The 13,715-nt window shown below is 40.0% G+C and overlaps 2 protein-coding genes across 2 annotated transcripts in view; one reads left to right on the forward strand and one right to left on the reverse strand.

Annotated features, from left to right (window-relative positions):
- Nucleotides 1–13,715, forward strand: part of LOC144647380 (uncharacterized) — a 308,906-nt gene that overhangs the window by 106,819 nt on the left and 188,372 nt on the right. The window lies entirely within an intron of this gene.
- LOC144645921 (protein strawberry notch homolog 1-like) overlaps nucleotides 1–13,715 on the reverse strand; it is a 161,662-nt gene that overhangs the window by 74,927 nt on the left and 73,020 nt on the right. Inside the window, exons 16-18 of the mRNA XM_078505435.1 lie at nucleotides 12,543–12,644; nucleotides 9,534–9,614; nucleotides 2,807–2,904 (exon numbers count right to left, since the gene is read on the reverse strand). Of these exons, the coding sequence (XP_078361561.1) occupies nucleotides 2,807–2,904; nucleotides 9,534–9,614; nucleotides 12,543–12,644 (281 nt within the window). The remainder of the gene's footprint in view (nucleotides 1–2,806; nucleotides 2,905–9,533; nucleotides 9,615–12,542; nucleotides 12,645–13,715) is intronic.

A 13,715-nucleotide genomic window follows, 5' to 3' on the forward strand; every position in this document is an offset into this window, starting at 1 on the left:
GGCAGATGATGGCAAGCTAAGAGCAGTCATCAGCTCCAGTGCTTTGTACACTCATGAAGCACACTGTTTAAACCGATGAGAGGGCTTCTTAGATTGGAACTTCATTACATTACAACACCGCGCCGATTTATTTGTGTCTTTCTGAAATGGGCAATATTGCTAGAAATTGAAGCCTAAAGGCTCCATTAATTCCTTTGGGTATAAGTTTGGGTAGCCACTGAAAACATGTTGCACAACTTCGGTTTCATTTGTTTCTAAAAAGGTGAGATATTTTGGAAGAAGATGCCCAAGTGACTTCAAAAGACTGGAATAATAGTGCAATTAAGCTACCTTCAGCGAATGATGTTCAATCAATCAATCAATCAAACTTTATTTATAGAGGGTTACACGTAATAGTTTTACAACTAATAAATTTGTGGCCCTCTCTAATGTACTAAAAAAATTAAGAATCTACTATAAACAATAATCTAATTTAAAATTTAGTTAAAACCTAATTTAAAATTTAAAATCGAAATGTTGTGAATGTATCCTTTTGTTCTTCACTTGTGATTGAACTTCTGATAACCACTTCAGACATTTTGTAGATTTAAGTCTTTCGCAATGCATTTTGCGCTTTTATATAAATAAAGAGCATGATGAGAGCTTTAAAAAGAGATCTTGAATGAGTTGTTTTGATCGTTGTATAGGGAATTAAGTTTGGTTTTCTCCGAGCACGGCACAGCACGGCAGTCTCTATTTACAGAGTTAATTTCCGAAAACACCCACAGATATAAGCCACACCTTTTCCCCAAAAATCTTCGCTCGAATCGGGATTGCGGCTTATCTGTGGGAAAATTTGGAAAAGGTGCCGTAATTTTCATGTATTGACACTTTTATGGAAAAGTATGTAAATTAATATTACATAAAACTACAAGAGAGTACTGGTCATTGCTTTTGCAAGTTTGACAGCTCCTAAAAGCTGTTTGCAGTGTCGACAATGGCCTATAACTTCAACAGTATTATATTTGATACTCCAGGAGGGAGAAAACACCATGAGTATTCACGTGGTAGATGGCCTACTGTTTCTTCACCATTAAGTACTTTGATGGCAAATTTGTTGAACTGATTAAGAAACTTTCCTCATTCAACAAGTTTATCTCCAACAGATGGCTCCCAAATCTCTTTATCAAACGATATGATAGCCTTGTTTTGCTTGTTCATTCTCGCCCTAGTCCCATTTTCGCATCCAATCGAATGCCTGTTTACTAAGCTACGAACGTTCTGCAAACTGCAAACGTATGTTGCATTCTTGTTGTCACACAAAAATCTATGGAAAAACTGTGTTTAATGAAGAAATACCAGTCAACAAATACCAAAAAAAGTTCAACCAAAGATCAAAGGTGGTGTTCATTTTAAAGAGCTCAAACAGTGGGTAAGACTGAAGTACTTTCCATTTCAATGTTTAGTGAGTTTACGTTCAATGAAGTTCTAAAGACTCAACTTTTGATTTTCTTTGATTTACTTTCAAGAAACTCTTTTTCCAAAATATGAGTTGTTTAATTCAGGGTGCGGCTAATCTGCAGGTGTTTGCGGTATGCGTAGCCACATTCTGACGAATGTTGGTAACTGTTTTATGGAGGGGGGTGAATAGGGGTATGCAAATCCGCCGATCCGTGCTATTTTTGGCTAAATCCGTCAATCCGTCACTATTTTTGTACAAATCCGAATCCACATTACTTGAAAATTTTATGTAGTATATAGTTTCACTCCAACAGACAGTAAATGTTGTTTTCATGCCATTTTTTCAAGAAGTTTCTTTTCATTGCTTGTTTTTGCGACAATAATATTCCGCTAACATACCGACAAAGACCGACCAAAGTGATTCCGGGAATGTCGTTTAGTATCCACGATTCGAACTTCCTGACATGAAGAAACTGAAATCCGCTCCAAAATTCACAGCTAATCCGCAATCCGCTGTATTTTCGAAATCCACAAATCCGCTCAATATTTTGCAAAAATCCACAATCTGTGCACTTTTTTAGGCTAAATCCGTCGATCCGCAAACCTACTCACCCCCTCTTTATGCCCAGATCACTTTTTATAAAGTTAAACTCTTCCTTTTGTTGCTGGTATTTAATTCGAAGCGTTCTAAGTGCACATAAAAGAGATATTAATCGAGAATTCATTTCTCTATAAAATGTTATTTTCTTAAAAAGTGCTGAAATGTATGGTAGTCTTGTTTTGCGAAACCTTTCGGAAATAACTGCTTCATCATTTGCAACAACTTTGCGACTGATGAAGGGGTTATTGCCGAAACGTTTTGCAAAACGAGACAACATTTCAGCACTTTTTAAGAAAAAAACATTTTATAGTACATGAACAAAGTGCTACACAGCAACTTATTATTTTTATCTACTAAATAAATTCATTTCTCTAGTCTATCTAAGCTGAGTGAGTGCTTTGTTTTTGAAACCCGCCAAGTTTATAATGTATTTAAAACAATGTCATCTATCCCAGGTCATCTATGAATTTAATTCTTTTTATTCAGTCTGTTAACAAAAGAAATACATCTCACCTACATCAAAGATGTTGCGCTCTTCGCAATCTACAGAAGCATGCCGGCTAGTTGGCAAATACATCAGAATGAATAAGCAATGAGATAAAACAATAGCTTGATCATATGAACACTTAATAACCTCAAAATTTGAGGTACACATATTAAGCGGCACGAAGTTATCATGATAGATAAAACTACTTCTAAACAGTTTAACTTTGCATCTAGGTATACACAAGAATTTGTAACTACAGGCTGTATGTTCTAACTTACTTAGCAGTGGAAACAAAGTCAGTCAGTTCTCCTCCTGCCTCTTCAAGTTGTTCCAGGGTTCTAGCTTCCCCTGTTGACTGCAAACCTATGATAACACACTAAAAAAGAACCAGTAGTTAAATGTCTCTTGAATTATGAAAAAGGAGGATGTATTGATTTTAAGGATGTGTTTTTGACAGTTACTGTAATTTGCTCTCCGATCATGGGAAGACCATTTTTTACGGTATTTTTCGAGATTTTTTGGCCGGCAATATTTTTTTCAAACACATTCCTGAAGAATGTTGAGGCTAGGTCGCGAATTCACCAGAGATGATTTCAAAGACTCAACCCTGTATTAGGTTTCAGTGAGATTTAAGATTTCACAAAAACAGCTTAAGTCCACCACGCTGAACTATGTACATTATGCTGGGAATTCACAAGTTGTGTACAGCAAATAATTTTTGTCCCAGTCACTTTGGACCCTCTGGATCGAGTCTAGACATGAAATCAAAAATTTCGTTTTTCTCAGAAAAATAATATTTGAAGAAAAAAAACATGATGTTTTTAGTACACTGTATTACTAGGGGCTACCTATATGCAAAAGATGAGTGAACTCTCTGTTTTTCAGTGTTGCAGCAAAAAATCATTTCTGTTTGATTTTTCTGGAAACTTCCTCTTAAGACCTTTCATTCAAAAAAAAATTCATGGAAAAAGATTGACTCTACACAAAGTTATGAAGGGAAAACATTTCTTGCCATTCATTGTCTGATATTGATAGCTGTCATCAACAGGTTGTCTAAAGGAGCGTGGCGATACTACCTTTGTGTGACTATCAGAGTTCTTGGTTTTCGACAAGTTGGTTTGGGTGTTTTGCGCTAGCCAAATGCATAGTTTTCCAGGAGCAAAGAAGAAACATTTTTCCGTCCCTATCTCAAGTCGAAGAATGTTGCAAAACCGGGAAAAAACATTTGGTAGATACGACGATCAACAACAACCTGATGCGCTAATAGATAGCGACGAGTTATTTTTCGCCACTTGAAGTGGTAGCGTCACGACCTGGCATCACGGGCGGTTCCTCAACTTACTTTAGGATGCCTGCGATTTCATGTTTCATTGTTTTAGATTTAACATTTCTAAAACTGCGGCACTGAGACAAAAATTGTTATAATGCGAGCGGTAGAACTGAAATCATGCAACAGACTGTTTCCGGCCAGAGACAACATTTGACACTGCTTTGAACAAGTTCTACTGTTAAAGTAAAATGAGCCTTCATTCTATTGCTCAATGCATTATTTTACAAGATGTAATCTCGAGATAAGCGAATGACGTGTGAAACATCATATAATGAGGCCTTTGCCTAAATAAAGACACTTCGTTCATCCCATGCTAGTGTGCGTGTCCAATTTAGAACACGAATTGTAACATGATGGCAGCGGTGGGATGACCCAACTATAACTACTACTGAAGGAACCTCTACAACTTCATCGCCGCCAATAACGCTACAGGCGTCGATAGCGACCACTACCAGTACCACTGCAAGTGCGGCGAGCCCCGCACAGATAGCATTCCCTATTCAAGGAATACACCCGCCGAGTCCTCTGGACGTAAAAGGAAACATCGCAGAAAACTGGAAAACCTTCACACAGGCATGGAGCAATTACGCAGTTATAATGAACATTCGCCAACAGCCTGAAACCTATCAAGTCACGCTTTTTCTTCATTGCATCGGGCCTGAAGCTCTCAAAATTTTTAATGGAATGTCCTTTGACAACGCCCATGACAGGGAGAAATTGAAAAACATCCTGAAGAAATTCGATGAGTTCACGATCGGCGAAACAAACGAAACATACGAGCGGTATGTGTTCAACAGTCGGAATCAATCGCCCGACGAAACCTTTGATGCATACGTGGCTGCACTGCGTACTCTCTCGCAGACATGCAACTTTTGTGAGTGCATTCGAGAATCGCTTATCCGCGACAGGATCGTGTTGGGAATCCAAAACCCGCAAACAAAAAAACGACTTCTACAAGAAAGAAAGCTTACGCTAAACAAGTACATCGACATCTGTAGAAGTTCGGAAACCAGTGCATCACAAATGAAGATTATAATCTCAGGCACAAAGACATCCGAGGATGTCCATCGAATTAAGGAAAACCGAGAAACATTGCGTCCTCCACACAGTAAGCGGAGAAACGGCAAGAATGAGAAGAATGACAAGTCTCGAAAATCCTGCCTCTTCTGTGGTGGAATTCACCCGTTCGAAAAAGGAAAATGCCCAGCGTGGGGTCACAAATGCCGTCAATGTGGAGGAAGAAATCACTTTGCAGCAAAATGCAAGAAGTCTGAAAAACGCGTAAACAAGATCTCATCGACAGATACCCCCTCATCTTCAGCGGACGAAGATGAAGACATCGACTACATAGCTGGCATAGCAGTTAAAAGTGCAAACATATGTTCTGTTGAACCATCTGATAAGAACCGCCTTCCCAAAGAGATCTATTCCGAAATGCTGATTGATGACAAGCCCATTAAGTTTCAAGTGGATTGTGGATCGTCGATAAACATCTTGCCGAAAGACGTCGTTGCAGATTACAACTTAGCACCCACTTCAAAAACCCTTATCATGTGGAATAAAACCGAAGTCACGCCATTAGGCACAACAAGAATCATCGTCACGAATCCTCAAAACCAGAAGAAGTACTCTGCGGAGTTCGTTGTAGTTACGGGAAAATTAACCCCCTTGATTGGGGCAAGAGCTGCACAACACATGAAGCTCCTAACAATACACTGGAATAATTTCAAGTCAGTACCAGCGCCTAAGCGGAATGAAACAGTGGTTCATCAATTACTGACTGTGCAGCAAGTTGTCACGCAATACCCAAAGGTCTTCAAGAGCCAACTCGGACGTTTCCCAGGCATGGTGAAGATTGAGATCGACCCAAATGTACAACCAGTCGTCACACCAACAAGAAGAATTCCCACAGCAATAAAAGAGAAGATCAAGAAAGAAGTAGATAGACTTCAGAATCTGGGAGTAATCGCTCCAGTCGAAAAACCCACCCCATGGGTCAGCAGCGTGGTTGTGGCGACAAAGAAGTCTGGAGCACTCAGAATTTGCATAGACCCAAGACCACTGAATGCAGCCCTTAAGCGTGAGCGTTATCAGCTTCCTATCCACGAAGACATCCTGCCTGAACTTGGACAAGCCAAGGTATTCTCAACCATTGACTTACGTTCAGGATACGGGCATTGCGTCCTCGATGACGAGTCCAGTTTACTCACCACTTTTGCAACACCTTTTGGAAGGTACCGGTGGTGCAGGCTCCCGTTTGGATTATCTGTGTCCTCTGAAATATTCCAGAAAAGAGTGAATCAGGCCCTGGCCAGCTTAGAAGGCGTGCTAGACATCGTGGATGACGTCTTGATATATGGAGTTGGGGACACAGAAGAACAGGCTAATGCAGACCATGACCAGAAGTTGATCAAGCTGCTAGAGAGATGCCAGTCGCAAGGTATCGCCCTCAACCCAGACAAGCTGAAATTGCGCACAAAGAGCGTGACATTCACGGGACATGTGCTAACCAATGAAGGCATCAAGATAGATCCCGAGAAAGCAAAGGCAATCATGGATATGCCGAGACCTGTCGATATTGAAGGCATACAGCGGCTAAATGGCTTTGTGAACTACCTATCAAAGTTTCTACCAAGACTAGCGGACAGTATGGAGCCGATTCGACGACTCACCCGCAAAGATGAACCGTGGAGCTGGACAGAAGAGCAAGACAAAGCTTTTCAAGAGGTCCAAAGGATAGTCACAGAAGCACCAATCCTAAGTTACTACGACCCGTCCAGTCCACTAGCTATTCAGTGTGATGCCAGTCAGAAGGGCCTAGGTGCTGCCCTCCTACAGAATCAGAAACCAGTGGCGTACGCTAGCCGTGCCCTCACCGATACCGAGACACGATACGCCCAGATAGAGAAAGAGATGCTAGCCATCGTTTACGCACTAGAGAAATTTAACCAGTTAACATTTGGTAGACATGTCACAGTCTACAGTGACCACAAGCCTCTTGAAGCGATCCTCAAGAAGCCACTCCCATGTGCACCAAGACGCCTGCAAGGAATGATTATGAGACTCCAAAAGTACGACTTGGAAGTTCGTTACGAAAAGGGAACAGAAATGCACATTGCTGATTTCTTATCTCGCGCATACCTACCAAGCACAGAGCACCCAACAGGAGCGGACTTTGAGCATGTCAATATGGTGAGTTTCTTACCCATCTCAGACCAGCGGCTGCAGGAGATACGAATCGAGACAGAGAAGGATGAAACACTACAGATCCTCAAGTCCGTGATCCTCCGGGGTTGGCCAGCGGAAAGAAATGCAGCGCCAGTGCAGGTGACACCGTACTACAGTGTACGAGACGAGCTCTCAGTGCAAGACGAACTCATTTTCAGAAGTGAAAGAGTCGTCATACCAAAAGCCCTACGCGGAGAGATGAAACAGAAAATTCACTCATCACACATGGGAGCTGAGTCGTGTCTCAGACGTGCATGAGAATGCATCTTTTGGCCAGGCATGAACGCTGAAGTCAAAGAGATGATAGCCGCATGTGAGACTTGCAGGAAATTTGAGAAGTCTCAAACAAATCAGCCACTGATGCCACTAGAGATACCATCCAGACCATGGGAGAGGATCGGAGTTGACCTCTTCACATTCGACAATAAGGAGTTCCTTATCACAGTCGACTATTTCAGTAACTTCTGGGAGATAGATAAGCTGAACAACACCCTAGCCAGCACAGTGATCCTGAGGCTCAAGAGTCATTTTGCAAGATACGGTTGCCCCGACCAAGTCATCAGTGATAATGGGCCACAATTTGACTGCCAAGAGTTCCGAAAATTTGCGGAAGCATGGGACTTTGAGCATACCCCAAGTAGCCCTGGCAACAGTAAAGCCAACGGAAAGGCAGAGTCAGCAGTTTAAGACTGCAAAGAGTCTTCTACGTAAAGCACTCGATAGCGGCAAAGATCCCTACATGGCAATCCTTGACTATCGGAACACACCAACCCAAGGAATGGACTCAAGCCCAGTACAAAGGCTGATGAACCGGCGCACGAAGACTCTGTTGCCAACATCCAGAGCGTTGCTACAGCCAAGAGTGACGTATCCGGAGAAAGATCAGCGGAACCTGGCGAAGCGGCAGGAGCAACAGGTTAGATACTTCAACCAAGGCGCCAAAGATCTCAGAGAACTAGCAGAAGGCGACGTCGTTAGGATGAAGCCGTTCCGATAAGGCGACAAGGTATGGAAGAGAGCAACTGTCGCAGCTCGCCTGGACGATAGATCATACAGCGTAGAGACACCAGACGGAGCCAGCTGTTAGCTTACCAATCCCTAAGGAAGCTAAGCAACAACATCAAGCTGGCGAACCACCTAAAGCAGTTGCGACGAGTCTTACCCAACCAGGACCAGTGAACACCCAACCAGTGAGACCCCAACGTACCAGGAGAACCCCCGGTTACCTGAAAGACTTTGTCTGCAAATAAAGTAGACAGACAATCAACCAATCCGGACTGACATTTCCATATTGATTTTATTAGGTCACCAGATTTTGATTTCTTTGATTACTAGTTGATCCTCTAGGAAAGAACTTGACATGAACACTGATCGATATCGTGCGAATCGCTTTATCAATTTGAATTAGCAACAGTCTTTGTAATCTGTAAACCAAGCTCGAATTAGACAATCATTATTGATTATTTTTTTCTCTTTCAAAAAAGGAGGGATGTTACAAGATGTAATCTCGAGATAAGCGAATGACGTGTGAAACATCATATAATGAGGCCTTTGCCTAAATAAAGACACTTCGTTCATCCCATGCTAGTGTGCGTGTCCAATTTAGAACACGAATTGTAACACATTATCATTTTCACACGTCTTGTGTAATTAATCTCATTACACCGGAAGAACGCCCCAAAAAAACATTTTCTTTCGTATCTCAAAAACAAATTTTTGAATTGAGAGGCACACATTTTACCGGGTAAGTTAGTTTTCAATGCAGTTTCAACATTTTCCACTTAAATTTGGCAAGAATGAAGCCCGATAATCGAGCAACAAAACTGTGTCGGCGAATTTTTATTTTCTTCTTCGTTCAAAGGTTATGACTGTTTTAACGCACAGAATAGTGGTTCGTTACAATCTTGAAGTTTAACTGCATGTCAAAAACAAACCAGACAAGTAATCGTTATTCCCTGACACAGTATTTAGAGAAAGGTGTGAAGAACACATAGTGATGTTGATCGCTGTTTCCCATTCAAATTTGTCCGAAACGGACCCAATTGATGAGCCTCGGTACTTTTGGAAATAAAACACGCTCTATTTGGACAACATTAATATTTTAACTTACAATAAACATATCTTCGTAATCTGCAATTCCAAAGCTTTCAGAAAATATATACTTTGCTGGGATTTAAGTTAGTTACCAGACTGTAAGGCAGCTCCAGCGCATGATTGTCATTTGGGGTATACTGATACCTTAACACAAAAAAGTGTTTTCACTCGTAATTTGTCTTGGCTTGCCATATGTAAATGGACTTATGCATTTACATTACATTGTTATTACTAAAGGAGAGAAAGGGGGCTTCATACAGCTTTTACAATTACCGTACATGACCTCAACAAAGCTTGCATGAACAAAGAGCATTAGTTAAATGTAGTTAACAATGAAAGTAAGGTAAACCTACTTTTCCATCCCCAATGGCATCTTTAGCAATACTAACAACACTGCTCACTTTAGATGCAATACACAAGTATTTGAAAAATCTCTGCAATGAAAGCCAGAGAAAGAGCATTGGGTTAGTTCACAGCACTTGTATCACTTGTACAGTGTATGGAATCCACACTGTACAGTGTATACAGTTGTTAAGAAGGACAATCTGTAAATATCACCAGCACACCTTTTTAAAAATATAGAAATTAAAAGAACCATTTCCCAAACTTTCTAAAAATGAATGCCTTAATTGGTAAAGGTAAGTGCAGATCAGTACAAGTCTGGCAAAGAAATCCTGGCCACAGTGAACAGTTCAACACTCCTGAGGCTCGTTTCGAAACGTTTTTTTCCTTCCGCTTATAAGCCCTCCCGAATATAAGCCCCCCCCCATTTATAAGCCCACCCAAAAACCCTTATGAAGTTGTATAAGCCCAGGGCTTATAACCGGAATTCTACGGTATGTACTTTGTTCTGAACTGAACCAAAACCAAAGTTCTCACCAACGAGTGTTCATAAAGTTTTAACTCAAAATTGTTGAAAATTTAGTCCTAACAAAAAACCACAACACAGCTGAAAAGTACATAATGCAAAGGCCATTATGCCCAACTTATATTTCAATCATTTAATAGTTACCTTTAAAGGTTACTGTATACCTTCACAGGTGTCTTAGAAAATAGAAATAGAAATCCCTCAAAAGATTTTTTTGCTAAACGTATTGAAAATCTGAAGATGAAGTGTTCAACATGACTCGAGCATGCGACAAAGAAAAATTCTGAGTCCCCGACGGGAATCGAACCCATGGCCTCCCAGATACCGGTTGGGCGCTCTAACCAACTGAGCTACGAGAGACTCGTTGTGAGCTGGGCCATTTTACTATAGGTTGATAAGTGACACGCGTCCTGCATACTGCTAGGATCAGCAATGTCGAATTCATCAAGTTTTGTAGTAAATAATAAAGATGGTGAATTTTTAGCTCGGTAATAAATAATGAAGATGAAATGTTCAACATGACTCGAGCATGGGACAAAGAATCTTTGGACCAGATTTTGTGGAAATCCGTAAAATTACATACCCTACAAATTCATTTAAAGAGGAGACAATCGCATAAACAGTCGCTTTTTTCGCTTTCAAAGGTTTACGAACATTTCAAGCCTTTGCTAGCACTGCACTGAACGTCAACACTGTGAATACCACAGTCGCCTTCTGGGCATAAACCAGCCAGCAGAAAACCAGGGGAGATCCCGAATGAGTCCCAAGAGGCGCTCTGAACAGAAAAACATTTCGCACTTTGTAGTCCTTGGGACATAGAAAGAAAAGAAGTCTTGAAAGCAAAGGAAAACAGGATGACAAATGGATTTTATGCCAAATAACGGCGACTTAATTCTCTATGAATTCCTCGGCAACCACCTAGTGTCCCGCCAGGATTGCAGGAGCAAAATTCACTTGCGAAATGCATTGTTCACGGTGATCAAATTTGTCACAACAAACGTTTAAAGTTGTGTCTGTTGTCGCTGACTTATACAACAAGAACAACAACTTTATTCGCACCCTTAACTTAATTTAATTTACAATACAGACACGAATAAAAATAAAATAAAGTGCATGGCTGCCCAAAATAACCACCATTGGCTAATAAGATTGGGCAGCTATCCTTAGTGTTTATTACAAAAAATTTTACAGCGCGATGCGCCTTATTGTGGCCACCCAACAAACAAGTGTCATATTGTAATATTTAACATTTTCACTGCGTTTTGTTGGTAAATACAATGTAACAAGCATCTATTTGATCATATTTAACTTTGCAAGTAGCTGTGTTCGTCAAGCAAATAATAATATTACGAGAGCACACTTGTAAAAAAGTTTGTTGGGTGGCCACGGTAAGGCGCGTTGCGCTGTTAAAAGGGTCAGATGTACTAAAGATTTAGATAACAAATACAACAACACACAAACAAAATCTAAGTTTACTTAGTGAAAAAAGGTGGGAAATTAAGGGTTTTTTTTAATGAACAGATTTTGTACTAACAGAAGAAAGGAATTGAAAATTAGAGTTATACCGGTAAATAGTTCAGTTAATAGCTTGCAACAATTAATGTTTGATTTGAACTTTTCTTAAATTGTTTAAGTACCTAACATAAGCTTAACATTATCACTGATAGCATTCCAGATTTTAGCACCCTGATATCTAATATTAAAGATTCCATAGTTTGTTCTGGTTTTGGGTAAAGCATAAGTCATTCTAGAGGAGTCTTGTGTTGTAATTGTGAGTTTCTTTTACCGAAGTAAAAAAAAAAAAAAAAAATTAGAGGGAAGAAGTTGGTTTTTAAATTTGTACATAAAAACAGCAATGTGAAAAGTTACTTCATCAAATAATTTGATAACATTTAAATCTTTGAAAAATGGACTTGTATGTTCAAAAAAGCTAGAGAAAGTTATGATTCTAATGGCTTATTTGTAATACAAAAAGTGGTTGCAAAGAAGTTTGATAAGTATTATCCCAAGCTATTTAACAATAGAGAAATTAAAGAATTTTATCATGGATAGTAGAAAGACTGGATAGGAAACTAGTGATCACGTGGGGTGTTTCCGGTTCGTTGATTGGCTTACACCGTGGTTCAAGATGGCTCCAACATAGTGGAAATTTGTGACGTGAAGAGATGGCAAAAGTATAGCATTAAGTATAGCAAAATAATAATTATTATAATGATTTGTGTCCGACTTTTGTTCATTTTGCTTGTTTTAGCACTTTTTTATTTGCAAGTTTTAATGTTTTCTTTATCTTTTGTCTTACTTAGGGGCTTACATGAGAACACCAGAGCTGACCCCACAAGGACTGATAATTTTGGCCAAACCAAACAACGGCCCCATTTTCGTGACATACACTTATACTTTTTGCAACTGACCTATCATACTAAACAGTATAATATTGTGTACATGTAACTTGCCAGGTAATATGTTTAACTAGCTATAACTAGTACCTACTTACTTGATGAGCAGACCAAAACTGACCCCATATGGTCTTCTTGACTCTACTGTCAGCCTCCATCAAATCTGCAGCTTTCTCAAACTTCTCTCTAGCTTCTCGCCACTATTAGTTAGGAAAATGAAAACAGTAGTAGATCCCTTAAATACATGTATATACCTGATTGTAGCTAGAACATATTGTGTAGTTCCATAAATTATCTATACCTCCCCCACCGAAGGCATGTTTCCTAAGACACGGTCGCCACCCCTTGGAATTTCCAATTAAGCTTCATACATTTCCTTAAAGTTTTAGGCCTTTTAGACCCCTCCTACCCCCAGGAATTTCCAATCCCTTCTGTGGGGGAAGTATGGACATTTTCTGGAACCACACATTTACAGAACTACATTTATCTCTGTTATCTTCGTTAATCAGTCTTCAGTGACTGATATTTACAGGGCCGGACAAGCTTGAGTTAAATTTATAACAAAATACAGTCAAATATTGTCTATTTGAAGGCGTGAGCGCAAGAAACGTACTTTGTGTTTTGGCCAAATTGAAAATTGTCACAAACAACTCCAAATTTCGCACGCAAGTTCGTTTACGTGTGCTCAACACTGCCCTGTATTTAATTTTGCTGGTCTTTCCTTCGTTTTCGAAAAATAACACATGCAAAAAGACAAGGTTTTTGCTTGCGCGGCGTCTTTTGACTTTTCTTTTACGAACGATAAACAAAGGAAACCTTTTCTTTCTCAAGACGATGAAGTCAGCTAAATTTTTAGGGTTACAGTCCTAGCCCTAACGCAAAAGGTAACCCCAAGGCCGTAGGGTCGGGGTTAGAGTTTCAGATTAGGGTTACAGACTTAGCCCTAACGCAAAAGCCTAGCCCTAACGCAAAAAAAAAAAAAAAGTTTAACACTAACCCCAAGGGATTAGGGAGTTAAGCCGTTTCAAGTTAAGTTTAGGATCAGAGTCACCCTCAACCTTTTATAGATCGCGCTTTTAATGCAGTAAGCTTTCACGCCAGTTTGCTTGCAGCTAGCTTTTTCTGCAGTCTGCTTGCGGTTAGCTAGTTTTTGTTGTTTCGGACAAGACTATTTTACTATGTTACCGTTAGCTGTAATTTGCCGCTCGAGGTGAAAGTGAAATAAAGACTGATTGTTGATTGAATACGTTTGCTGGTGTTGTCACATTATA

Source organism: Oculina patagonica, chromosome 3, assembly GCF_052425735.1.
Source record: "Oculina patagonica isolate OP01 chromosome 3, crgOcupat, whole genome shotgun sequence".
In the NCBI taxonomy this organism is placed as follows: Eukaryota; Metazoa; Cnidaria; class Anthozoa; order Scleractinia; family Oculinidae; genus Oculina; species Oculina patagonica.